The sequence below is a fragment of the Hipposideros armiger genome, unplaced genomic scaffold (genome assembly GCF_001890085.2).
Source record: "Hipposideros armiger isolate ML-2016 unplaced genomic scaffold, ASM189008v1 scaffold_312, whole genome shotgun sequence".
Lineage (NCBI taxonomy): Eukaryota > Metazoa > Chordata > Mammalia > Chiroptera > Hipposideridae > Hipposideros > Hipposideros armiger.
In genome coordinates, this window is record NW_017731662.1 from 708,130 (window position 1) to 735,962 (window position 27,833).

General features: G+C 40.6%; 1 protein-coding gene across 12 annotated transcripts in view; it reads right to left on the reverse strand.

Annotated features, from left to right (window-relative positions):
- Positions 1-27,833, reverse strand: part of SRPK2 (SRSF protein kinase 2) — a 239,063-nt gene that overhangs the window by 69,944 nt on the left and 141,286 nt on the right. For all 12 annotated transcript variants that reach the window (XM_019660132.1, XM_019660133.1, XM_019660137.1 and 9 more), the window contains one exon: positions 3,188-3,339. In XM_019660132.1, the coding sequence (XP_019515677.1) occupies positions 3,188-3,339 (152 nt within the window). The remainder of the gene's footprint in view (positions 1-3,187; positions 3,340-27,833) is intronic.

Here is a 27,833-nt window from a genome sequence, read left to right on the forward strand (position 1 = left end):
AATTCTCTGGTATTAGAATGGAATTAGAGATATCAGATGAAGCTTATGGATTTCAATATATACACAAATAAAAACAGAAATAAATATAAATGGAGAACTATATACAAACATAAAGGAAGTATGTGTCCCTGGCTCTGTGCTAAGAGGTCTGGAAGCAATGAGACACCCCAACAGTAACAATCACATCTAATATCTAGATCTTGCTTTCTAAATGCTATTAATTACTAAAAGGAACCAGGGCTTTTTGCAGAAAGAGCTGACTCCAGGGCTGGAGTTGAAAAATTCAAGATCGTACTTGAAAGTAAAAAAGTGTTCAAAGAATTATAGGGACATTACAAAAGGACATAGAACCAACTTTAGGGGGTTCCTAATGGCCAAATTTGGGATAATCCAAGCATTATAACAAATAAAGAGAGTGCCTGATCACTGAATAAAAGAGAAATCCATGAATGAGTCTATCTGAGATACACAGAAAAACGGATGATGGCAGGGAAAGATGCGATAGCGGGAGAGAAAGCACAGGGAAAAGAAATATCCTTTCATTAGTTGATGAAAGGCTATTTACATAGTCTAAAAGTAACTCTCAACAAAATACTAATTACCAGGGGGAAAGAGTAACTCTATAGTGGAGATATCTGGCAGATACCATCTTAAGCAAGTGATTGACATCAACTGTAATGGTATAAATCAAAACTATGCACTACCTGATAGGCTTTTTCTTGATATTCCAAATTGAGAAACATTCTACAAAATAATTGGTCTACAATGTTTAAAAATGTCAAAGTCATGAAAGCCAAGAAAAGACTAAGGAACTGATTAAAGAAATAAGAAAACGAAATATAATGTGATTCTGCAATGGATCTGTTTCATATAAAGAACAATACTGAGCAACTGGCAAAACCTGAATGGAGTCTGAGGTTTAAATGGTACAACAAATATTGGGTGTCGGAAAAGTCATGACACATTTTTGCAATGAAAAACATAGAAAAGATACGCTTTTCCGACAACCCAAAAGATCAAGGCTAACTTCCTGATCTTGATGGCTGTAGTGTGGTCATATAGAAGACAATGTACTTGATTGTAGGCAAAATATACTAACACACACAGGAGTGATAAAGCATCGTGTTGGTAACTTAACTCAAATAGTTCCAGGGGGGAAAGTTACCTATTCTACATTTCTTGTACCAGACATTCCCAGTCAATTCTATGGGCTCTTTGAATGCATTTATGTCAGTTATCTTAGACAGACTTTCATGGTATATACCACAAAATTCAGAGAAAGGGGTCTGTCACATGTAATGCTAATCAGAGGCCCAAGTTACTTACCAAAGTTAGGGGTAAGAATGAGTGAGTATATGAGAGGTGTGTGTGTGCACAAAAGTAACTGTACCATCTCTAACTTACCAAAGTTGGGGGGGAGGGGGGGTGCGCACACGCGCGTAAGAAGGTAACCTTACCATCTCTAACATGCCTTAGTGAGGCTGAATTTAATATTCTTGAGATGTTCACAGTTCAGTGAGTGCTACCTAGACTCCACCCTGACTGGAATCCTTCATTCACAGTCTATATTTCAGTCTGGAGTGTCCACAGTGCTGATTCGCAGAGGTGTTAACGGATGAAAGTACCGGTTACATCTCCTGGCCCATCTTCTGCCACATGTGAGGCAGACAGTTGTGTGGTGGAGCCGACGAGCTGAGGAGAACACTTCCCACAGAACCCCCCAATGCTCTGCCTAAGCAGCAAAATCAAAAGACAACTGTCCACATCTCCTCCACAAAACAACTTAATTTCTACACCCAGAAATGCAGATTAAGAGGGAGGATGGAAAACATCTTCTTCTCACCTTTCCAAACTATCTCTGTACCTTTCTTTCCAAATAAGATGGCACAGACCTTTAGAGTCATAATCACTACTCGTATATATCCTTTTTCTAAGGAAAACATTGATTCTATGTTAGAAACCCACACCTATGGAACCATCAGGTTAGACTGGAAGATTCGTTCTTAAACTCTCATAGCAGGTAATTTTCTCTCTCTCTTAACAAGTAAGCAAACAGTACAGTGTTCCTTCACCAAATGGCCTACAATCACTAGAGAAATTCATACTAAGATATGACAAAACCAAAGATTCGTTCATGCTTTATGACCTGAATGTGTCATCTCCTGCCATCTATTCTAATGCTGTATAGAATCTGACTTACATTTTCCTTAACCTGCAGCAAATAAATGTCCCGTCAACTGTTCAGAAGCTCAGAATTCCAGATGGCAATAATTTTCTATTAGAGGGAACTGAAGTCCAGATGAATAAGTAACAAAGAGGCAGCCAAATGGACACAGCGACGTCCCTCTCTCCCAGTTTCTCAGGTCCAGTCTACACAAAACGTGGAGTCCGGAGCACAGTGTTCTCAGTTTTCACCACACACCATGCTTGCCTTTTAGGAGTTTAACTGTATGCTCTTGGTCTTTAAGAAGTCTCTATACAGGAGCACTCCAACTATTTTCTATGTCTTCTGTGAAATCATAGCCGAAAACATAATCCACTATGTCGCACATGGCAGAACCCACAGAAAGTCTTTTTCGTCGAGTACAATGCCAGGAAAGAGTCTTTCTCTGTAAACAAACAGGCAGGCTTTCTTTCCACAGACAATGAATGCTGTGTAATTCAATGCTACACAGAAGGAGCAGCTCTCCTGGTTCAGCTAAGCAGCCAGAAAACATAAACCCAAGTGCAGTGAGCAACAGTGAGACTGGCTCCTCTCAGGAGCCCAGAACCTTCTACGCTCTGTGCTCTTCTGGGATGGGTGTGATACTCTTATCTTTAATTGTCCTGCTTTATACTATCTTTAATTCCATTAGCAGATTTAAATCCTCATGAAAGTACCATGAGTATATATTGGGTTGTCGGAAAAGTCATGACGCATTTTTGCAACAAAAAACATAGAAAAAATACGTCATGACTTTTCCGACAACCCAATATATATATATATGTACATATGTATATATTTTCTCTCTTACAATTTTCCTTTTTATATCCTTTACATTTTATGGCATCATTCTATATTTAATGGTCTAAGAATTTAAAATGACAATGATATCAAAAGGCTAACTTAATAAAGACCAAGCAATCTGCATCAGTAACTCCCCCTGCCATTCCCCAGCAAATTACAGGCCGGCTCGGCGGGCAGCACCTTTGCAGTAGTCGGCGGGGTCCTCCTGCTCCTCATCGTCCGAGCCCAGGATCTCCTCCTCCGGCTCTGGGGGCGCAGGGTCTGGCAGGGGCGGCGGTGGCGGTGGGGGTGGCGGTGGAGGGACCAAGGGAGCTTTCTGTTGAGGCTCCGGCCTGTAACAACAGAAGGAAAATTCCTATTTACTTAGAAGTAAATCCTGCATTACGGACACACTTGAGAGTTTCTTAATATGGGAAGAAATAAAACTTGTCACAAACTAAGAAGAAATGCTGATTCACGTCACTTCATCCATTTTATCTGAATGCAAGTAATGTTTCAACATACAGGCAGGAGGAAGAAAACTACCCTTACTAGCCAAGGAATATTTTTGAGGCACATTTTCACCCAGGGCTTCAGTATTTTTTGTGTATGTCCCAACTATACGAGTTATGAAATAATATAAGTGAAATAAAAGAGTATCCCTCCATGATATAGGAACACATCCCACAGAGATTATAAAAAGACAGATGAAAGCAGCCCTGAACTTATAAAGGAGTGTATTTTCCATTATTTTAAAATCAGAATTTCTTCTCCCATAGAAATATTAGGAATGTGATTAGGTCTCCTGGGTAACTCATAAAAGCTGACTAATGTACACACTTCCACTAAGGAATTCAGTTATCTATCAAGCTTGTTTATCAAGAACACTAACCAAAACTGGAAATTAAACAAAGAAAACACCCACTGTCAATAAAATACAAATATAGTCCATATATTAATACAAGGTTTGCAATGGTCGTTTCAAATTGTCACAAAAAGACTAAATGACATATTTAGTATATGCTTGTACAAAGAATACAAAAACTTGTAACACAAGAAAAGAAAACAGCTTGAAAGGTTACAGATGTAAACCTTCTTTCAGATAGCTAGAGTAACTCAAGGTCCTATTAAATACATTTGCTTAGAAGTAAAGCATTCATAATGCAATTCTATCAATCAAGCTTTCACTTACTATAAAATCTAACTGCTATTTCTAACCAGGTCCCAATGGGAAAACTTGAACCTAGAAGTCTCAGCTTGGATACCAGAAGCGCATCTCTCTTTAAGCGTCAAGCTGCCCTAAGGATGGGACCACCACTGATCTCCCTGAGCTGGCTGCAGCTGTGTGGGGACACGGGGTCAGGCTGATAGCCGTGTTCCCCAGAGGCAGTTTCTGGAGGGTGAGCAGGGGATCTGAGCAGCGGGGGGAATCCTCCAAGCACTCATGTGGTGGACAGCTGCCATTTTTTCTGGTCTGCCCAGTATTTACGCTCCCTTTCACCTTTGAGACACTGCGACTCCCTGCACAATGGAAGGCTGGTTCCAGATGCTCTCTCTCCTCTCCTCTCCTCACCGTAGTACAACCTAGGCCAGAGCATGCCACTCTCCAGCCCTGGAACCTCTAACGTCAGCAGTCACGGGATGAAGCTCGTACAAAGCTGCTGGTGAGAGGCAAGCCCAGAGGCGCTGCCCTGACCTATGCCGCATCTGAGGTGGGCATCTGAAGTCTTGCCAGTCTAACAGCCCCCACATAGCCTTTACTGCATTGACTTTAGCCTAAGTTAGCTGCAGCTCATTTATATGCTTTGCCACCAAAAACTCAAAATGCCACAAGCAAGGAAGAGGGGCGGGGGGAAGGCAGCAGACACCAGCAGTCACCATGAAGAGGTGGGGACACACCTTCCCCAAAGGCAAACATGGCAAGTAGGACTAAATACTTCCATAAAAAATGTTTAGGGCCAGCAGAGTGGCACAGTGTAAGGCTGGCTTGGGATGCCAGAGGGCCCCGGTTCAGATCCCACATATGAGGGCCAGTGACACTGCCCTCTACAGCTGAGATGCTGAACAACAGCTCAACCTGGAGCTGGGCTGCTGTGAGTCCCCGGCGACGGCATAGGCTGCAGCCCCTGCTGTAGTGGGTTGCCATGGGCTACCGTATGTAGCCAGCAGCCAGCGTGAGCGGCCAGCAGCCGCCATGAGCAGCCGTCCAGAGGCCAGCGACTGATCTGCCTCATCCAGGAAGAGCACAATGATGGTGCCAACTTGGGCCAGTGAAGCAACGTCCTCCACAACTAGACTGAACAATGAAGGGACAACAACTTGTCTGTTCCCCTTCCTCCAATTCCCCAGCGCTGTTCCCATCTCCCAATTCCCCAGTGAAAATCTTAAAAAAAAAAAAAAATGTTTATAAGCCACGAATGACTGGTATTGATTTCTACTTGCTAGAATTTATGAAGACTCAAAGTCCCAGCTCCCTGGGTAGCAGACATTAAGAACATGGTGGTGATGACACTCTGAGTTCACCATTCCTCCTGCAGGAGCACACTGGAAGGAAATTATCATACCAAATACCCACACCACTATCAGAATACAACCAAAGCTTCCAACCGACCTTTACAGAAGTGTGATAATCTTTCTGGCAGCATTTTTTAACAGACAGGCCCTTACTAAATGGTCCCAGGCAAGAGAGAGGGGTGAAGGGGGGGCGGGGGGATGCAACAGCTGAGCCACTTCCCCAGCGGGCAGGGGACCTGAGCCTCATATTCTTCAGGGGTGCGGGCAGAATCTGACAAATGTGCTCCATCAGAAATACTTTGAAGGTCGTGTTTTCCCTAGAAATTCTATATGAAAAAAAGAGACTCTTGAAATTTAAAAGAAAACACATCCTATTCCCTGCAGAACCCATGTAACAATTAATGTAAGAACGGGAGGGTCTGGTTCTACCAGTGTGGGGCATGTTGTGCTCCACATTACCGACATTTGGGCCTGATAAATCCTTGTTGTAGGGGCTGTTTTGTACATTATATGATGCCATCAGCATCCCTGGCCTCTAGCCACTACCCGTCAGTAACACCCCCCACCCCCCAACTGTGACCATCAAAAATGTGTCCCAACACTGACCAATCCCCCAGGGCAAAATCATGCCCATCTGAGAATCACTGAACTAGCAGTATTTTCTACACACAGCTTTAGCTCAATGGAGTAGATTGTATGTGTGAGAAGCAAGGACAGCCCAATTTTCACAGGCCATTTTCTTTTGAGAAGCTCAGGTACCTTCATCATAATGCCTCTCGATTATTCTTTACCCATTTAGTGAGCTGCCCATGTCGATTAACAAAACTCTCAGACCCTCTGGTCTCAGTGAGCAGGTTTTTCTCAACCCACCCATGAGGGCCACATTGAATAGGCAGGCAGAAAGCTCCCCCAAAACCACTGCTATCAAGTTAAAGGGATGAGTCAGGGCACCGTGAAGCAGGAAGGAAGTTGAATAATGTTGATGCAGAATTTCAGCTGGCTATCATATCAAAATATCTAGAACTGTGCTGTCCACCATGGCAGCCACTGGCTGGCCTTGTGTGGGTACTGAGCACTGGAAATGTGGCTAGTCCAAACTGAAATGTGCTGACAGTGAAAATATGTACTGATTTCCAAGAAAATATAGAATGCTATTAATAAGTTAATATTTATTACACGTTAAAATAATGTTTTGGATACAATGAAATATATTATTAAAATTTAATTCACCTGATTGTTTCTACTTTTTTTTTTAATGTGGCTACTAGAACACTTTAGAGGCTCACATTGTATTTCTACTAGATATCACCAATACCAGAGAAGCTTGGCCTCAAATCAGAGATTCCTAGTCATGCCAGTCATTATTATTTTTTCAAAGGCTTCTCCTTGTAACCTGCTTCACACCAGTTATTACCAACTCTCAAATCACTCACTTTATCATAGTAAGGTTCAGAACAATGTAACTGCCAAATGTTATAGCACCAATCACTGATTCTTTTTCACCCTATCCATCCTTGTACTGCCCACCACATAGGAGAAACACAGGTAAATCTCTCATAGGGCAGATGTCTGCAAGAGAATGATGCCACGCCATCTATAAGGCTGGCTGCTACAAAATGGTTTTTAGGGGCTTTTACAGAACTTAAAAGCCTGGTTAAATCTCAGCTGTTTAAAAGATAAAGAGATGACAAAGTATCTCACCAAGTACATAGTCATGAAATATATCGACAGATTAAAAAGTATACTTTAATCAATCCTCACAAAAACCATCAAGAAGTTATCTCATGGGCCGGCCGGGTGGTGCAATGGTTAAGAACTGGCTTGGGATGCCAGAGGGCCCCAGTTCAGATCCCACCTATGAGGGCCAGTGACACTGCCCTCCACAGCTAAGATGCTGAACAACAGCTCAACCTGGAGCTGGGCTGCCGTGAGTCACCGGCAACGGCGTAGGCTGCAGCCCCTGTGGCAGTGGGTTGCCATGGGCTACCGTGTGTAGCCAGCAACCAGCGTGAGCGGCCAGCAGCCACAGTGAGCAGCCGTCCAGAAGCCAGCGGCTCATCTGCCTCGCCAGAGAAGAGCGCAATGATGGTGCCAACTTGGGCCAGTGAAGCGACGTCCTCCACAACTAGACTGAAGAACAAAAGGACAGCAACTTGTCTGTTCCCCTTCCTCTGATTCCCCAGCGCTGTTCCCATCCCCCCAATTCCCCAATAAAAATCTTAAAAAAAAAAGAAGTTATCTCATGTAAGAATTACTAGAAGCACTTAAGAAGCCATGGCGGGGAGGGAGATATCAACAAAGGTGCCAACACAATTAAATGGTGAAAGACTAGTCTTTTCAACAAATGGTTCTGGGACAAATGGATATCAGTATCAAAAAAAAAAAAAAAAAAGAGGGGCCGGCCGAGTGGCTCAGTTGGTTAAGAGCTCGCTCAAGAGTTTGAGCTCTGAGCAATAGCGGTTCGAGTCCAGCCCGAGCTGAACAGCCGCTGAGCTGCCAACAGGTGGCAGGATGGCTCAGCTTAAAAAAAAAGTTGTAACCCTACCTCACACATATAAATATTAATTCAAAATGGGTTAAAAGACCTAAATGAAGGAACAAAAACTATAAAACTTGCAGGAAAAAAATACAGGTAAATCTTCATTACCTCAGGTTAGGCAGTGTTTGTTAGATATGACATAGAACCATGAGCAATAAAAGAAAAAAGATAAATTGGACTTGGTCAAAATTAAGTAAGGGCACCATCAAGAAAGCACAGGCAGCCCACAAAATATTAAAAAATATCTGTAAATCATACAACTGATAAAGGACTTAGATCTAGAATATAAAAAGAACTCTTACAACTCAACAATAAAAATACAAACTAATTTAAAAATAGGTAAAGGACTAAAAACAGACTTTTCTCCAAAGATATACAAATGACCAATAAGCACATGAAAAGATGTTCAACATCACTGGTCATTTGGGAAATGGAAATCAAAACCACAATAAGATACCACTGCACACCCAACAGGATGGCTATAATAATAATAATAATACAAAGACAATAACAAGTAATGTGGAGAATGAAGAAAATAGGACCCTCGTACGTCGTAGCATGAGTGTGATATGGCTCTTTTGGAATATCTGGCAGTTCCTAAAAAATGTGAATTTAGAGTTACCATATTAGCCCAACAACTCTACTCCTGGTATATACCCAAAAGAAAACCATACATCTCCACAAAATCTTGTGCAAAAATGTTCATGGCAGTGTTATTCACAATAGACATAAAGGAGACACTACCCAAATGTGCATCAACTGATAAATGAATAAAATGTGGTATATCCTCACAATGTAATATTATCCCACAATAAAAAGAAATGAAAACTGATCCATGCTACAACATGGATCACCCTTGGAATCATTACACTAAGTGAAAAATGCCAGCCACAAAAGACCACATGTTGCATGATTCTATTTTATATCAAAACGCCCAGAACAGGCACATTTATAGAGACAGAGTAAACTGGTGCCTGCTTAGGGCCGAGGGTTGGGAGAGAGGAGAAAAATGGGAATTGGCTGTTAATAGTACAGGGTTTCTTTAGGAGAGATGAAAATGTTCTAAAGTGGTGATGGTTAGTTACACAACGCCATGAACATACTAAAAACACTGTACACGTTAAACGTGTAAGTTGTATGGTATGTGAGTTACACCTCAAAAGGCTATTTTTTAAAAACCGAGAACCTATACAGCTATATAGTATCTTTTAATGCCCGCTTTCTACCTTTAAAGTATATGCTTCCAAGAAAAACTAGAAATAGCTACATTTTGATTTTACAAATCTATATCCATGGTCTGTTACAACTGCCCCAGCCACGTTCACAGTGAAAAGTAATGTGTAGTTCTGTAAAAAGTAAACTGAGAGTCTACGTAACTGTCCAAAGTTTACACAAGGCACTAATTGGAGAGCATGTTCTCATATAACAAGAAAAATACCACCTCAGTGACCAGAATAAAAAATGTAGAAAGCAAAATTTCAACTAGTCATTCACATTTTTCACAGAGAACTTTATTTACTTTGCCCTACATAAAACACAACTAAATAGTCTAATGATTACCCCAAATAGGGCTATCATAAAAATGCAGGTTTTTTTAAAAAACAACAAAACCTTTTTTCTTTAAATATAATATTAGATTATTATATCATATTTATCTACTTCATATTGTATTTTTCATGTACATTTGCTCTATCAGAAAAGGGAGGAAGAACTGAACAACCCTAACAAAATGCACACATCATGGGCTCTAAATCGCCATTGCAACCAAAGTTCCAATTTCCTTCTAGCTACTGTTTATTTTGAACAGAGAAAAGGACAAGTAAACTTTATACTTGGCAGAGGGAAAAAAAGTATTTTCCTTTGTTATCATCCTTAATGGCAACTGACACAATTTAAGGAATTCATTCATGCAATTACTCTTTAAGCAAAATATTAGGTTGTCGAAAAAGTCACAACGCATTTTTGCAACGAAAAACATAGAAAAAAATACGTCATGACTTTTCCGACAGCCCAATATGAAGTAAAGGAGTTCCGAATGAATTGCTTCAGATAATACTCAACAGCATTCACAAAAATTCAGATTTCTTTTTCTTCCTTACGTTGTCTCTCACCTGACCTAAAACTCACTCTCTTCTTCCCTCCCTCCTATTCTCCCTCTCTTAGCAAAATTTGTGAGCCTGAGAAATACGCAATCTGGCATTTCTACTTAAGGCTGGAACCAATCGATATATGTTTTCTCTCAAAATAGCTCATCTAAAAAGGCTTGCTGTAACAATGGGTATAGCTATGCAGCTAGGGAGGAAAAAGCCATAATGATTTCATGTATTTTTCTCTAATAAAAAGAGAATTTCCAAACTTTGGGTAAATCAAACTTAAATGTGAAGTGTCTGCAGTAGGCAGAATTCTAAAATGAGCCCCGATGACCCTCCCCGCCTTGTGTAAGTCTCTGTTCCTCTGGTCTGACTGTGGGCAGACCCTATGAATGTCATAAGATATCATTCTCATAATTACAATATATGGCGGCAGGGCAGCTACATGGGGTGGGCCTCACCTAATCACAGGAGCCCTTGAAACGTAGTCCTTTTCTCTGCTGGTCACAGAAGTTAGAGATGTGCTCCAGCTGGCTTGGATGCCAGCAAACATCCATGCTGTGAACTGCCCATTAGGGCCACAAAGCAAGGGACCGCAGGGGGCTCTGGGCGTGACAGCAGTCCCCAGATGATGGCTAGGACAGTGGGGACTTGAATGTGAGGAAATGAGTTCTGCAGATGACCAGGGATCTCGGAAGAGGGCTTTGAGTCCCAAATGAGAACCGCCACCTCAACCAACAGCTGGATTTCAATGCAGTGAGAACCCAGCCACACTGTCAGCGCTAACTTCTGACCTACAGATCTGTGAGCTAATAACTGGGTGTCATTTTAGCTGCTAAATGTGTGGTAGCTTGTTATGCAGCAACAGATGATAAATGCAGGTGCAAAATTCTCAATAAGTATTAATAATAGAGTAGTTTGTGTTAAATTATCAGATTTTAAACTCAACCATGCGATCTGAGGGTGGGTTTTTTCGTTTTGTTTTTTTTAAATAATTAAATTGGCCAGAGGAATTAAGAAGCTGAGTAATCAGGAATTGGAGTCAATTCTCTTTGGGCACAGGCAGATAGAGAGAGAGGGAGCAAGAGAGATTGATTTATTCCCAAATTCAACAGAACCAATCATAATTTTAAGCCAGACACTTCAGACTTGGCTATTTTCTAAACCTGCACTGTTTTTTAGAATATGGAACACAGCCAACTAAAAGTCAGTGAAGATGTAAGCAAACCAACTAATCTACATTTTAGACAACAAAGGAGTTGATGGCTCAATCACCTAAAAACACATATATGACATGGCTACATCTTATGCCACTGGTGCTGTTAATATTTTATAAAACATTTATGGGACCAGGCAGAAAATGTTACTACTACTCAAGTGAAGAAAGACAGAAAAGTTTAAACCAAAGAGTTCAAAGGCATGTAAAACGATACCCACTGATTCCACAAACACTTAGAATAATGTTGACCACGTCCCAGGATGTGTACCAGGGCACAGAGCAGCCCAGCACGGAGAGATGTACTCGTTAGTCTAGGAAGGAGGAAAGAAATGCATGGAACCACAAGGCCCAGGAAACAGGGTGACCAGAAGCATGAAGGCTTCACAGAGGAATGATCTCAGTTACAGGGAGTTTGTGTTCTATCCTTAAGGCAAGCAGATGCCACTGAAGTGCAGTTTTAGGATCAGAGATTTGCTTTCTGCAAAGAACATATGGAAACGGTGTGTAGAGTGGGTAGAATGGATAAAAACCAGAAGCAAGGAAACTAGTGACAAGTCCAGGGCGGAAATGATAAAAACCTGAATTTAGGAACTGGTATTTCATTTGTTGGAGGTAGGTGGGTGTCTCCAAGATTTCTGGTAGTAAGATAGTGTGGTCATTAATTTGGACAGAGAACAGAGCTGGCGGAAGAGGAAGGGTTTTCAGAGAAAACGTAATTCTGTTTCAGCTTATCTGAGTTTTAGGACATGTGGGGATGCCTAGCAGTGCAGAAATAGAGTGGACTGCTTGGTGTAGAATCCATAGCTAAAAAATAAAGGTTTGGACTGCAAATAGAAGCAGAGGTCATAAGCAAGCAGCTGTTAGCTAAGGCCTTTCCAGGCACCTTTGAGTGCCAAGGAGAAATGAGGAATGAAAGAGCCAAGGGCACAGCCTCGTTACAGCCAAAGTACAAGGTCATTCAAACCACCAATAGAGTCTAGACTTTCTGGCTCAAGATCTACAGGCAATGACCCATATTATAAACACCAATATAAATTCACAAATTTCAAGTACAGGTTTTAGAGAACATACATGTATAAAAACCTCATGTAAGCCAACCTTTTACATTAGGATGAGATATACATATAAGAACAGGCAAACTAAGGACACGTGTGTTTCTACCTAAAAGCTCTGTTTGTAGGCCATCTGAAGCCAGCTGAGTGCAGGATATATTGCTACAAAAAAAAGAACTGTTTACTGAGGCCTATATGGTGATGAAACTTACTGTAACCACTAATGATTGCCTCACGCTATTCAGGAAAAAATGCAAAATGTACCACTGTGCACAAGGCTTCTGCAAACCTCCACAAGCTTGAAATCTAAAAGTTACTCTAAATATACAACACGATAGCCACTAGTCAAATTAATCAAAACTGAATAAAATTTAAAATTCAGCTCTTCAGTTACTCTAGCCTCACTTCAAGTGCTCAATAGTCACAGACGACTGGCTGATGGCTATGGTATTGTGCAGCGCAGATACACAATATTTCTATCATCACATTGCTAAAGGCTATATTTTAGCAGCATGAGCCTCTTCTAGCATATTATTATTTTTGGTAAGTAAATAATGTGAACTAAGAAGAGTTTGGGACATTTTTCTATACAGCCCACTATTGGAAGTTTTAAAATAAGCTGTAAGATAATAAACAGGGAGGGTATACACATTTTAAATTTGATAGATGATTCCAGTATCTGAACACCCTTTGGCTCAACACACCACCTTACTGATATACTTACAGTGACAACATCTGCAAACAATAATATATTGATGGACCTAAATGTCCATCAATAGAGGACTTTGTTGGTAACACTGATAAACTAAGGCACATGCATATAACACTACTCTACTAAAAATAATGAGGCAAAGGCTGGCCAAATGGTGCGTTGGTTGGGAGTTGGCTTGGGACACCAGCTCTGAGTAGCAGCGCCCCGGTTCAGATCCCACATGTGGGCCAGTGACGCTGTGCCCTCTACAGCTAAGATGGTGAACAGCAGCTAGACCTGGAGCTGGGCGCCGTGGGTCGCCGGCGACAGCGTAGGCTATAATGGAGCTACAGTGGAGCTGCAGTGGGCTCCCGCAGGCTACTGTGAGACACTGGCGGCTGGCTTGAGCTGCCAGGAGCTGCCGTGAGTGGCTGTCCAGTGGCTGGTGGCCGGTCTGCCTCATCCAGGAAGAGCGCAACAATCATAATACCAACATGGGCCAGTGAAGCAGCATCTTCCACAACTTGACTGAATAACAAAAGGACAGCAACTTGTCTGTTCCCCTTTCCTGATTCCCCAATAAAAAATCTTAAAAAAATAAATATAAAAATAAAAATGAGGCAAATGTAATTAAAATTCCACTCACAACAGCATAAAATACTTAGAAATAAATTTAACAAAAGAAGTTCAAAACTTAAGCCATGAAAACTAAAAAACATTATTGAAAGAATTTTAAAAGACCTAAATCAATAAAGATATTCCATGTTCATGGATTGGAAACTTAATACTGTTAAAATGACAATATGCCCAAACCGACCTACAGATACAGTTCAATCCCTATCAAAATCCCAGCAGTCTTCTTCGCAGAAAATGATAAGCCATTGCTAAAATTCATATGGAAATGCAAAGGCCCAGAATAGCCAAAACAATCTTGAAAAAGAATAAAATTGGGGCCGACCGAAAATTGGCTCAGCTGGTTAAGAGCTCGCTTGGGAGCACCAGCTCTGAGCAGCAGGGCTGCGGTTCGGATCCCACATTGAGGGCCAGTGATGCTCGCCCTCTACAGCTAAGATGATGAACAACAGCTCGACCTAGAGCTGGGCTGCTGTGAGTCGCCGGCAACGGCGTAGGCTGCAGCAGGGCTGCAGTGGGCTGCCGTGAGCTACGTGAGTGGCTGGCAGACAGCGTGAGCGGCTGGTAGCCAGTGTGAGCGGTCGACCAATGACCGGCGGCCGACTGCCTCACCTGGAAAGAGCACAATGATCATACCAACATGGGCCAGTGAAGCGATGTCCTCCACAACTAGACTGAAGAACAAAAAACAGCGATTTGTCTACCTGTCTGTTCCCCTTCCCTGATTCCCCAACGCTGTTCCCCTCCCCCCAATTCCCCAATAAAATCTTTAAAAAAAGAAAATTGGAAGACTCATACTTCCTGACTTCCTAACTCACTACAAAGGTACAGTAATCAAGACAGTGTGGTACTGACATAAGGATGGACATACAGATCAATGGGAATTACTGATTTTTCAACAAGGGTGTCAAAACCGTTCAATGAGGGGGGGAGGGGAAAGAGTCTTTTCAACAGATGATGGTGGTAAAGCTGAATATCCACATACAAAAGAATAAAATTGGACTCCTAACTCACACCATACACATAAAACACATAATAGTTCGAAGACCTAAATGTTAAAAGCTAAGACTACATAAAACTAGAAAATATGTATATATCATTACCCAAAAGACAAATAAAAATCAAAACCACAATGAGATACCACTTCATACCTACTAGGATGGCAACAGTCAAACAGATAATAACAAGTGACTGCAGGAATGTGCGAAAATTAAAACCCTCATACACTGCTTATGAGAAAGGAAAATGGTGAGGCCATTTTGAAAAACATGAGGCAGTTCAATTCCACTCTTAAGTATATAGCAAGAGAAATGAAAACATACATCAAAAACTTATTGGGTTGTCGGAAAAGTCATGACGTATTTTGTCTAAGTTTTTCAAAGGTCATTTTTTTACATAAAGAACAAAGATCAATCAGTGATATATTGCCCATTTTGTTCGATAACCTTTTGCCATCTTTTAGTGAGCTTCATAATTCCTTGTTCATAGAAGGACCTGTCTTTATTTGCAAAAAACTGAACAAGGTGCTGATTTACAGCCTCATCTGAATTGAACGTTCCACCACGCAAGGAGTTCTGAAGAGAGCAAAACAAGTGGAAGTCTGCCGGCACAAGGTCAGGCGAGTAATGGTGGGTGTGGCAACATATCTCATCCAAGCTCCAATATTTTTGACAGATGACCAAACTTGTGTGTGGTCTCGCATTGTCATGATGGAACACAACTCCTTTATAATTAACAAGCTCTGGACATTTCTGGATGATGGATTCATTCAAACTGTCCAACTGCTAACAGTACACATTCGAATTGATTGATTGGTTCCTTGGTAGGAGCTCGAAAAAACATGACACCTTTAAAATCCCACCACACTGAGAGCATAACCTTCCTCTGATGAATGTTTTCGATGTTGTTTTGAGGTGAATCATCACGTCAGGACCAAGACCGTTTACACACCACATTGTTGTAAATAATCCACTTCTCATCACCAGTTATCAGTTGCTTCAAAAAAGGGTCGTTTTCCTCACGTTTAATGAGCATATTGCAGATGTTTATACGCGCTGTCAAATGAATTTCTTTGAGTTCACGCGGAAACCAAATATTGAGTTTGCTTACGTATCCCAGCTTCTTCAGGTGGTCGTGAACACTTGAATGATGGATGTTCAATGTTTCTGCAATCTCTTATGTCGTGTAACGGGGGTTTGACTCGATCAATGCCTTTATTTTGTCGTCATCAACCTCGGTGGGCCTCCCTGACCGAGGAGCGTTGTTGAGATCAAAATCACCAGCACAGAAATTTCATGAACGATTGTTGGCACTGACGTGTTTGTAGAACATTGTCACCATAAACGTTATGCAACTTTTCACAAGCTTGACACACGTTCTTCCCTTTATGGAAATAAAACAGCAAAATATGGCAAAAATACACAGTTTGGTCTTCGATCTTCAACTTCTTGTAAAATCTCCAAAACTCAACCAAATCGCTCAATTTTTTTTTAGAATGAAGCTAGAACTCTCAGCTGTCAAATGACATAGGAATAACATAGATGTGAATGACTCTAGTGCTTCCAGAAATGAACTAATATCCCATCTGTCGCAAACATGCGTCATGACTTTTCCGACAACCCAATATATATAAACGTTCGTAGCATCATTATTCATAATAGCCGAAAGGAGAAACAATGATGATTGGTTGACTGGCTAAAGAAAAAGTGTTATATCTATACAATGGAATATTATTCAATAAAAAGGAATGACAATAGGAAGGAATAAAGTACTGATATGCTACAACATGGATGGTCCTCGAAAACCTTATGGTAAATCAAAGAAGCCAGTCACTAAAGATCATGTAGTATGATTCCATTTATATGTAATTCCCAGAATAGACAGAAAGCAATTAGTAACTGTTTATGGCTGAGGGGGTGGGAGGAAATGGGAGTGACTACTCAGGTGCACAGAATTTCTTTCTGGGGTGATGAAAATGTTCTAAAATTAGGTGGTTGGTGATGGTTGCACAACTGTAAATATCTGAAAAACCTCTGAATTGTACATTTTAAGTGGGTAAATGGTATGTGGATTGTTTCTCAATAAAGTTACATAAAAATAACAAAGCAGTTCTTTACATACAAACATGGAGGCGATACCACTGATGAGTACAAAGGTGCAGAGCATTTGTATACTGCAGGTATCATTTGTTTTACAAACACAAAGCATGTGTACCTCTTGTTCATATGTCTCTGGATGGACAACAAGAAATGACAGTAATAGCTCTCACCCTCCAGGAAAGGGAACTCAATGACTGGTTATCAGGGAGAGGAGTTAACTTTTCAAAAATTCCCTCTACTCTTACACTCTCAATTTAGTACCACATGTATGACTACTGAAATAAATTAATTGATAAAGACAGGAAAAGAAAATAAGGAAAGAGAAAGTAAATGCTGGGAAAGTGGGTGGTTTCTATGACTACCTCTATGCCCACCTCTACACCCATCTCCAGGTGCCCCCAGCACCTGGGGAGAATTTAACGACAGGTCAATGAAGTAAACCATCTAGGGCATGGGCAAGTCACACCTCACTCTGTTTAGAGCTGGAAAGTTAGAATAAAGATCAAAGTCCACACGACATGCAACTTTCTAGTAGAAAGGCTCCGGGTTAGGTTTGAATAGTAGTTCCACCACTTACACATCCATGAAAACTCAAGTCAGTGACAATTTCTCTAGGCCACTAATGAAAGTCAGTGTTGTAATCATTATAAATGATGACACATAAATTCTCTGGGATGATAATGGTGCAGAACATGGTAGGCAGTCAGTAAAGGTTCTCACCTTCCCACCCCTCTGGTGTGTGGCTACAATTAATCTGCTTCCCTAGGGCTCCAGCTGTGACTAATAAGCACATCCTAATTGATCACGCAGAGCGCTGCTACCAGACCTGTGGCCCTCTGTTCATCTGTGAGTGTCCTAATGCAAAGGTCAGCATCAGTCCCACCTCCTAACCCAGGTAGTTTATAATTGTGATTAGTTAAGAGATTTCAGTTTCACAAGGATCTTTACTGTTAATGATCACATATTTCTCACAAGGCAATATAACAAAATGGCTTATACTGCTGTTATAATCCAGAAAAATGTCTAACTTGGGTTTTAAAATTTTAATGAGTAAGCAAACTGCTTAATAAATATTGCCCAATAACACATGACTTGTTCTAACTAGATCTTTTTTGACAAGTATAAAGTTAAGCCCAGTCTTCAAAGAACTTCTTGTATACTAGGCTTCCACACAATGCACATTACACAGCTAAACTGTTCCCATCTTAAAAATTGTTTCCCTCGGAGGGAAAACAAAATTTGTAATTGTCAACACGGAATTTTGGTCACCTAATAAAGATATATTAGTCCTCTGTAACACATTCTGCCTCTCTGAAACTTTCTAATTTCATTCATCCATATTCTTAAATTTTAGATCAACAGCGTCATTTTTGAAGATTGTTGTTTAAATTAGCACCAATTCCAGCCTTATTATAGGAATTGTGTATCTAGTTCTTCAAAGACATTGAAGCACGGTGGTAGTATTCTTGCAAGACTGGTGATTTTCAGAGATTAGTGGCTACCTGAAGAAGCCATCAAAAATCATTTTCTAAGGAAAAGAGAGACATTCTGGAAGCGATAAATCCAATCTGAATGGGAGAGGGCTCGAGCATAAGGTTAAGAGTAGGTTAGGATTCCAACTAAGGAAACTGAATTGGTATCCAAGGACAGGCTCTAGGAAGAGACGGGACTGGAGAAAGAACCAGGCATCTCGGGCCAGCTATGAGTCAGACTTCGAATGCCAAGCACGTAGAACACTTCTTCAGACTGGAGAGGAAGGGGAAAGCGCCCTAAGAACCTGTGAGCTCAAGCTCCCCCTCGTGCACAGTTAGCATTTGAATTTATTATTATAAATAACAATGGAAACCTCCCAAGCCAAGAAAGTAAGTGCTTCTGGGTCACTGCCATCCCAAGGCTCCTGGACGAAGTAGAAACAAATCCTCTTGGGAGAAACACACCGTCAATCAGGGCTCCTTGGGAAACCAAGCGATTAAGATTGGGCAAATAATGATTTAACAATTTTTTTCATATCACCAAATAAACAGGGCAAGCCAAATAATAATAATAATAAACAGCAAAAACAGACTTCAGATACTAGTATTATGAGATATAGAATATAAAATAAGTATGTTCATACTATTGATAGAAATGAAGGAAATTAAAGCATGAGCAGGGGAAAAAAAAGACTTGAAATTTGTTGAATTGATGAGACAACAAATATGAGACCGGAAGATAGATCTAAAGAAATCATCTAGGCTGCATTATTTATCACAAAAGGATAAATAAATAATAGCTGAGAACTGTCCAGAATTGATAAAGAACACATGTTTCAGACTCAGAGAGTATACAGTGTGCCAGACAGAGAAATCCTCAATACAGTAAAACTGAAGAAGAGAAGAAAGTAGGGGGAAACACACAGTCAGGTTTTCTATACAGTAATAACAATTACACCATCACTGGGTGTCTCAAAAGAAAGAATGGAAATCAAACAATAGTAGTTTAAGATCACTGAAGTACTGAACGCCAGTAACTGTCCTTCTCAGTTGTATATACCTTGCTAAAGAAACTACATATACATAAAGCAAATAAAAATATCTTTACTTCAACAAAAACTTGAGTTTGCCACTCAAAGAATTCTAGAGAAACGCCTAAATTTCTTGTAAACTTCTTTATAAATATATAAATATTTACAAATATATAAATTTCTTTATATACTTCTATACCTAAGGAAGACAGGAAGTGATTAGGAAGGAGGGTCTGAATTATAAGAGAAAAATTGTGATTCGTAACAAACTGGTAAACATCTGAGTACAAAACAAACACTGAATGTTTCATCTCCAGGCTGGCAATAAATACATTACTTAAAATAACAATATTTTCAAAAGCAAACTCTTCAGTAACCGCACTACTTCGAGCACATTACTCATAATGAGCTCAATATCACTGAGTTCTGAGATAAGCAGTATTCTTCACCCCGTTTTCACAGATGAGGACAGTGAGGAACAGGGAGTGAATAACGTGTTCAAAGTCACGTGCTGGAGAGTGGAGAGCCGAGCGGAAGCCGCCCTACTAAACAGCAACTGGAAACAGTGGAATATTTCGAGGCCCTCCTTTCCAGTGTCCTGCTGCCCCTGCAGGCAGGTGGCAGGAAGGGTCAAGGGCGGGCGGCAGGCAGAGATGGGTCTGAACAGCGAACACGGAGGAAGCACACCCACTGGCATGCGACAAGTCCGCTACAGAACGGACAGCCACTCACAGCCCAGGCTTCTCCAGTCACAATGTGTGGCTCACTAAGCCTGAGAGAAGGCCCAGGAATTCGCATGTTTGTTAACGAACCCAGGAGACTCTGATGCAGGTGGTTCAAGAGCCACGTTTTAAGAAACGTTACTACTGTGTGCACTGTTCCACGCCATCTTATACATAAGGGATTTGAACATTGGCAGGGATCATAGAACCAACCCTACCCCACCCCCTGCCCCGATACCGAGGGACGACTGTGCCTGCACATGTAACCACCATAGCCATTACATACAACTCCTCTAGTCTAATTTTCTACTTGACTTTAAACGCGCTTTTAAACACAAAAAAAACATGTTCGTGTGCAGTTTGGATATTAGGCATCAAGTAAGTCCTAACACAAATGTGCCAGTTTCAAGCTCTCCAAAAGATGAGAGTAGAAAGGATAAAGTGTAGCTAAACAATGGAGTAACTACTCAGCAACAACAAGACAACAAACAAATAAATACAACATAAATGAACTCAAAAGCATTTTGCTAAGTGAAAGAAGACAAACACGAATACATAGTATATGAGTCCATTTTAAAAAGGTGACAGAAAGTGCCTACTGGGTGGCTCAGTTGGTTAGAGTGCCTGTTCTTAACAAGGCTGCCGGTTCAACTCCCATGTGGGATGTTGGGCTTCATGAGCGCCCCCCCCAAACTAGATTGAAAGCGGCAAATGGACATGGAGCTGAGCTAGCTGCACCATCCACAACTAAGATTGAAGGACAACAACTTGTCTGTTCCCCTTCCCCGATTCCCCAACACTGTTACCCTCCCCAATTCTCCAATAAAATCTTTAAAAACAAAAAAAAAAGTGACAGAAAGAGTAATGTTTGCCAAGTGCTGAGGAGTGGGGGAGGGAACTTCCTGGAAGGGAACTCCTGGAGCTGATAAAACATTACCTCATGATTGCGGTTGTACACCATTTATGTGTACATGAGTCAAAACTCACTCAATGTATACCTAAAACTGGCAAATTTTTATTTACATAAATTATAATTTAATCAACCTGACTCAAAAAAAGACCATCATACCACCAGCAAGCTCTCCCCTGTGAACTGCTCTCCATATACGCTTTCATCAAACTCCAATGGGTTAAGGTCCAATATTTTTCACTAATTAAAAATCCTACAAACCCCTCCTCAGTCATGGATATTAACACGTGAAAAACTCAGTCATGACCTTCGCTGCCTAATTTTAAGCTACCTTGAAAGAACAGTATTGATTGAGCAGATGAAAAAAAACAAAAGCTTTCAAGTTGAACATAAGAGCCTTACCTGAGGTAGAACAGAAATTTAAAACGTAAGATGGTGCTGAGACTAGCACCCATGAAACCAAACACTACAAGTCACTCTCTCTTTCATTCAGACAACACAGTGCCATCTCAGTGTGAGTCTATCTGCCAAGCGAAGAGTGTCCTGAAAACATCAAATCTGTCTCTGACAGGGCGGGGACTAAAGTACTCCACCAGCCTGAGCATCCCACCAACTCCTGCGACAGAGAGCTTGGGGACTGTGATAGTCTCTCCTTTCTCTGTGTCATAAATGTTATGGTTCTACCCTACTGTTCCAAATTCTGTCTGATTACTTAAGTACAGAGGAGATGCCTAATTTGTTTGTTTAAGAAATACCAAACTCTATTTTATTGCTCAAGTGTAAAATACAGGTCTTCATTCATGGAACCAAGAGTCTAACAGATTAGATCAGAAAGGTATACAAATAACACTACAAACCAAGGCAGACAGTAGCTTGAAAACATTATTTCCTTATTAACTCAACACATACTTAAGTTAGACCATTTCTGGCACTGTTATAAGGTCCATGGAATACAGTGGCAAGAACAAAACACACAGGAAGGCAGATATGTTCTCTCTGGCTAGTTCAGTCCCAAAGAATTCTTGCTTAAGAGACGAGGGACAACAGAGGTTTCGCTATGAGGAAGGAAACATTCTAGATGAGAAAGGGCTTTTGAAGCAAGAGGAACTGCATGAATGAGTGTAGGTGAGGCAGCAGGAAAGGGCTTGTCCAATTTTGCTGATTTACAAGGCACCCGCAGGAGAATTACTGGCAGAAATGCTAGAAAGGAGTGTTGGGACCAGATTTTGACACCCTTGAGTGAAAATTTTGGAGTTTATTTCTGTTAGGATATTAAAATGCCAGGCAAAATTTATTTTACAAGCTACAGCACGGTAGTTCTTAAAAGAGGACGATACAGCACAATCCTGTGGAAGCTTTTTCAAAAAACCTAAGCCCAGAACCAGGAGATTGTGACTCAGTTGGCCTGGAATGTGGCCTGGGCACATGTCCCTAGGAGACTGATACACGCCCATGGTTGAAAATCACGCCTGTAAGGAGTCATTACCATCTCTCACAGATGTCTTCCGGAAATATACTAACCTGTGTTTATGATTCAAACACAAGCAAGGAAAGCAGGTAAAAATAGACATAGGCAAAGAAAGGCAGATACAAATAAGAATTTCTAACGCTCCGAAAAATTTCAGGATTAGGACCTCCACTTTAATAAGTGTATGTTTCTTTAAAAAGTTATTACAATAATCACGGTCTGTTCCAATCACCTACTTCAAGTAAAACCAACTTTTAGTTAATTCTATTCATATATAAATAATTATACCATTATGTATTTGAGTTCCTACTCAGAAAAGCATTGTTAAAGGACTTCTAATTCAAGCATGACTAACACCATACATTTTAATTCTCTCCTTCCCACAGTAAAAAAAACACAAGAAAACCCAAAAGAACAAAGACAATGGAAAAGTTAAAATCAAGGAACAAGAAATTCAACAATTTTTAGAAAACAAGGTGAATGACGGAGATAACAACTAGGAAGAACAGAAGCAGCTACAACCAAAAGCGACTGCAGAAATAGACGCCGACAAGAAGCTGGCGCCCCTGAAACCCCCAAGCCTCAGCAGCACAAGCAGGGGCCTGAAGGGGGGTGCTGCTGCACACACAGAGCTCTTCTGGATGGCGCCCTGGCTCCCTCTACACCCCCCACCACCCGCAGGGCAGCCAGGCTGCGCTGTTTCCTGAGGCGAAGGCTGGCCATTTTGGGGATGCTAGGCACCGAGTATAGTAAGGCACCAAGATGAGAAACAGTTGTGATGACGAGTGAGGCTCCGGCGCCTTATACTCCAATCTCCTCCCAGAATATATGCCCAGCTCCTCTCTCCTCTCTCCCCTGGACAGGAGCATGGAGTATTCTTGACTGAAGAAACTGAATAGCTGCACTCAGGCCAGGCCCATATATAATTACCATAGAATGCTTCTCTTTTTTAATCCATCTCTTAAAAAGTAGTGATCTGTGAAGAACATTGACATATCACCCACTGGGTTCTCCCTCTGTTTTGATAAAGGTCAGTTAGTTCCTATACCCAGGTTCCTTTCGGGCTTTCCAGGGCTGGGTGTCCTTTGCTTTACAAGGTGTGATTGATATTCAGTAGATGACTGAGGACAAAAGCTATGCCGCAGCGCCTGTGTACTTAGCACGGGTCCTTACTTAAGACATACCTTAAATAATACATGCTGACAATATCAAAAATGAAAACATGTATGCCTGCCACTTTTTAAATCACTAAGCTTATAATTTAACACTTTGATTTCATTATCTTACATTGATTCTGAACTTCAAAATGGGAGTCACAAAAATTTTCTGTACTAAATATATTTCCTAGTTCTTTACCCCCAAACATGCAGTAAATAATGAGGTGCCATTTGAAAGTATAAGAAATGTTGTTGCATAGAGATACTATTTCTACATATGAGGATTTCATGAGAAAAGAATCCTGCTAATGACTCAATCACAAACTGATGGCAAGAACAGACAAAACTTCCCAACCAGTGTATACTTGACCTGCATGCATACCAACTAACTCAACAGTCTATTCTATTCATCACCACTTATTAGAGAGAATTCCAGGAACTTAAATAATATATTACTTAAATCCTGGCAAATAAAATGAGGTTTCATTTAAATGAATAATGTTTTTAAATCAGCAGACAAAAAACTAAATACAGCCCTCCCCCCACCCCAAAAAAAGGTGAAGTTAAAATGTGGCAATAAAATTAAATGTTTTACATACTGAATGCTTTACGTGATTTTATTTCTCCTAATTTTTGGATCCATTTATAGTTTTGACAATCTAACTTGCAATATCTGGTTTGTTAGTATATAAAACATACCACCAAAAAAAAAAAATTCCAAAACTAGAATACCATTCTAGCATAATTTTAATACATTGTTTCACTACAATTCACCTTAACGCTTTGTTCATCAAGACACTCAGATTCCCAGCCCTGATTCTGTCATCCCAGGATGTCTCAGTTGTTTGAAAGGGTATCCTGAATTATTTAAAATGTTGTAAAGGAACACTGGGGGAAGAGAAACAAAATGACAACATGTACCAAACAAGAATCTTTTGGAGTTAGGGTGAAATAAGGATAAGGGTAGAAAGTGATCAAATTAATTATAAGTCATTATTTTTAAAATGATTAGACTTATTTGGTTGTCACAGAATGAATTTCATTTGCGTGAATTGTTCTAAGAAAGAGGTTTACTAATCCCACTCACCATCTTTTGATAAAAACCTCTAAAATATATTATACTATTGCCTTTGTACTCTTGTCTTTACAAGCTATTATTTTAATCCTTTCATTAAAATTGGACAAGTACAGAGTAGTGGTTAAAAACATGATCTTGGAAGTTCACAGACCTGGTTTAAATTCCAGCTCTATCAGCTGTGAGCCCTGCGGCCTTGAGCAAGTTGTTTCACCTAACATAATTTTCCCCATCTTATTCCCACAGCTACATCAGCCCTCACGCCCTTCTTCGGATCCAACAAGCATCTCCATCTGCCTGCTGAACCTGTAATGCAGAAAACCTGGACATTTCTTCTGAGTTCTCAAACCAACATGACACCAAAGCCAAATGCTACTTTTGCGCCAACCACACCTGTTTGCCAAGGCCAGTGCCCCGGAGCATTCTCTGACCACTCTCTGGCTATCCATCTCTCACACTGCTCCTCCTACAGCTGGCTACAGCCCTTCTGCAACCCCTGCCCTTCCTCATCCATCTCTGAGGGCATGACCTCCTCACCATTCAACCCACCTTCCTTTGGCAGAGCCAACTTGCCAAAGCAGAGACATGACCTGTGGTTTTTCTGCTTGAAAAGTAGTATTTACTTTTCTTCAGATTACACAAATAATACTTGTCCATCAAAAATATACAAATGACAGAACTATAAATTGTCCTAGTGTCCAGAGAGATAAATCATAATATCTCCACGTACTTACTCCCAATTTTTATCCAGGTATATTTTACAAAATTTGAGATCATTCTTTTCATGAACACTTTCTCTAAGTATCAGTTTAATAGACAAAGATGATTTCATCATATGGACTTACTAAAATGACTTAACCATTCATTCATTTCCAGTCTTGCTAGATTGTCTATAATACTGTGAAAAAACATCATTAGTTACACATCTATGACTGTATTTTACAAATTATTTTCTTGGGATACAGTCTCAGGAGTAAATTATCAGGTCAAAGGTTATACACATTTAAAAAGAAAACATACTGCCAGTTAGCTATACAAAACTCTGTACAAGTTACACTCTTGTGATCAGGGGGTATCTTTAGTGGTAGTTTAACTGCTTGAGATGGGTTTCTGCACACACTCCACTGGGGACATCCTAACATCAAAAAAAAGGGTCCTTTCCTTACAATGGTTCATCACTTTTCTAATAAGTAGCATTCATTGGTGTAAACAAAAAATTCACTATAATTAGTCAAGTCTGATACTTAAAATCTGAAGTAAGATTTGATCAAACAATAACTGAAGACAATATTCAAACAATGCAAGCCTTTTAAGCAGAAAATAGTTCATTCTGGTGTAAATACAGGAATTGAATCAATAATAGCATGAATTTTAAAACATACTTCCAAAAGATTTGCACTTATATGCAACTATAACCTTACTGGCCATTTACTATCTAGTACTGTGTTTGCTCCATCATTAACAAGACTGATATGGCCCCTCACCACATGGAGTAGTTTGTTAGAACTGCACTGAAGTCAGAACAGGGAAGTTCACATTTACAATTTCACTGGTGGAAAAAGCCAGCTAAACTCCAGTTCCTGCTATGAGCCAGGCAGTATCTAAATGGTTTCCATTTATTCAAATACGTTTTTTAAACTTTTTTTTTTTTTTTAGCTGAGCCATCCTGCCACCTGTTGGCAGCTCAGTGGCAACTCAGCTCGGGCCGGGCATCGAACTACTGTTGCTCAGAGCTCACATTCTTGCTCTTAACCAACTGAGCCACTTGGCCGGCCCTTAAACTATTTTTTTTAAAAGGCACAAATGGCACTGAAGAAATTTTCACTATTGATGCAATTGCCATTTGTGCAAAATTACCCAAGTGTTGAGATTAAATGGATGGGTCCATCACTGATGGCACACAGACACCCCAAGGGACCTGCCATAGCCTCCCAGTCCAGAAAAGGCATGTTGAGAACACGTGATTTCATAACCATAACTCCATCTGTCTAGAAAAGGCTCAAAGGCAATAATTCCCAAAAGTATTTGTGCATCTTCAGCTAAAAAATAACTACAACTATTCTTTGCCATCGCCTTCCAAAGCCTTTCCAGAAGCTCAGCAAAACTGGAAAAGCCGCTTTGAAAAAGGTTCCTAACATGCTGACCAGTGACAGGCTCTCTTTCCACATTTTAATAATCTAGGCAGAGCATGGACATGAAGCCTGTTCCCTCACAATGCGTCCCTGCCAAACCTTCCCCACCTGGATTTATCTCCCAGCTAAACTCAGCCTTATCTCTTCTGCCTCAGGAAACACAGTCCTCCTTACTCTATCTCACCAAGCTCTACTCTTCCTTCAACAATCAAGTTGAGTCTGATCAGTTCCCCATGAAGTGTCTGTGTCCTCCCAAGATCAGGACTACAGCACGGCCTGCAGTCCCTCCTGCATTTGAATTAACTGCGTACACATTTTCCTCTCCCAACTGCAGGTTTTGTCACCTCCTACATGCCACCCAATTCCTGGTTCGGTGCCTGTGCACACTGCAAAATTTCAAAACTCTATTCTTGGTCTCTCCTATTGTTTTAGACAGTTGAGGTGAAAAACAAAACAACCCTAGAAAACTGAGTTCTTGCTATACAGCATTTAATCTGTTAGGTCAAGAAGACAGCAAGTGGTAGATTACATGATACTATATATAGAGAACCCAAAAGATTCCACTAAAAAAACAGTTAGAGCTGGTAAATGAATTCAGTAAAGTACCAGGATACACAATTACTATTCAGAATTTCACTGCATTTTTATACATCCATAATGAACTGTCAGAAAGAGAAATTAAGAAAACAATCCTATTTACAATTGCATCAAAACAATAAAATACCTAGGAATAATTTTAACCGAGGGAATTAAAAGACCTGTACTGAGAAGACTGTGAGACACTGAAGAAAGAAACTGAAGAAAATACAAATAAATGGAAGCATCTACCATGCTCATGAACAGGAAGAACTAACATCATTAAAACGTCCATACTAGAGCCGGCTGAGTGGCATGTTGGTTAAGAGCTGGCTTGGGACGCCAGAGGGCCCTGGTTCGGATCCCACATATGAGGGCCAGTAACACTGCCCTCTACAGCTAAGATGCTGAACAACAGCTCAACCTGGAGCTGGGCTGCTGTGAGTTGATGGAGACGGCGTAGGCAGC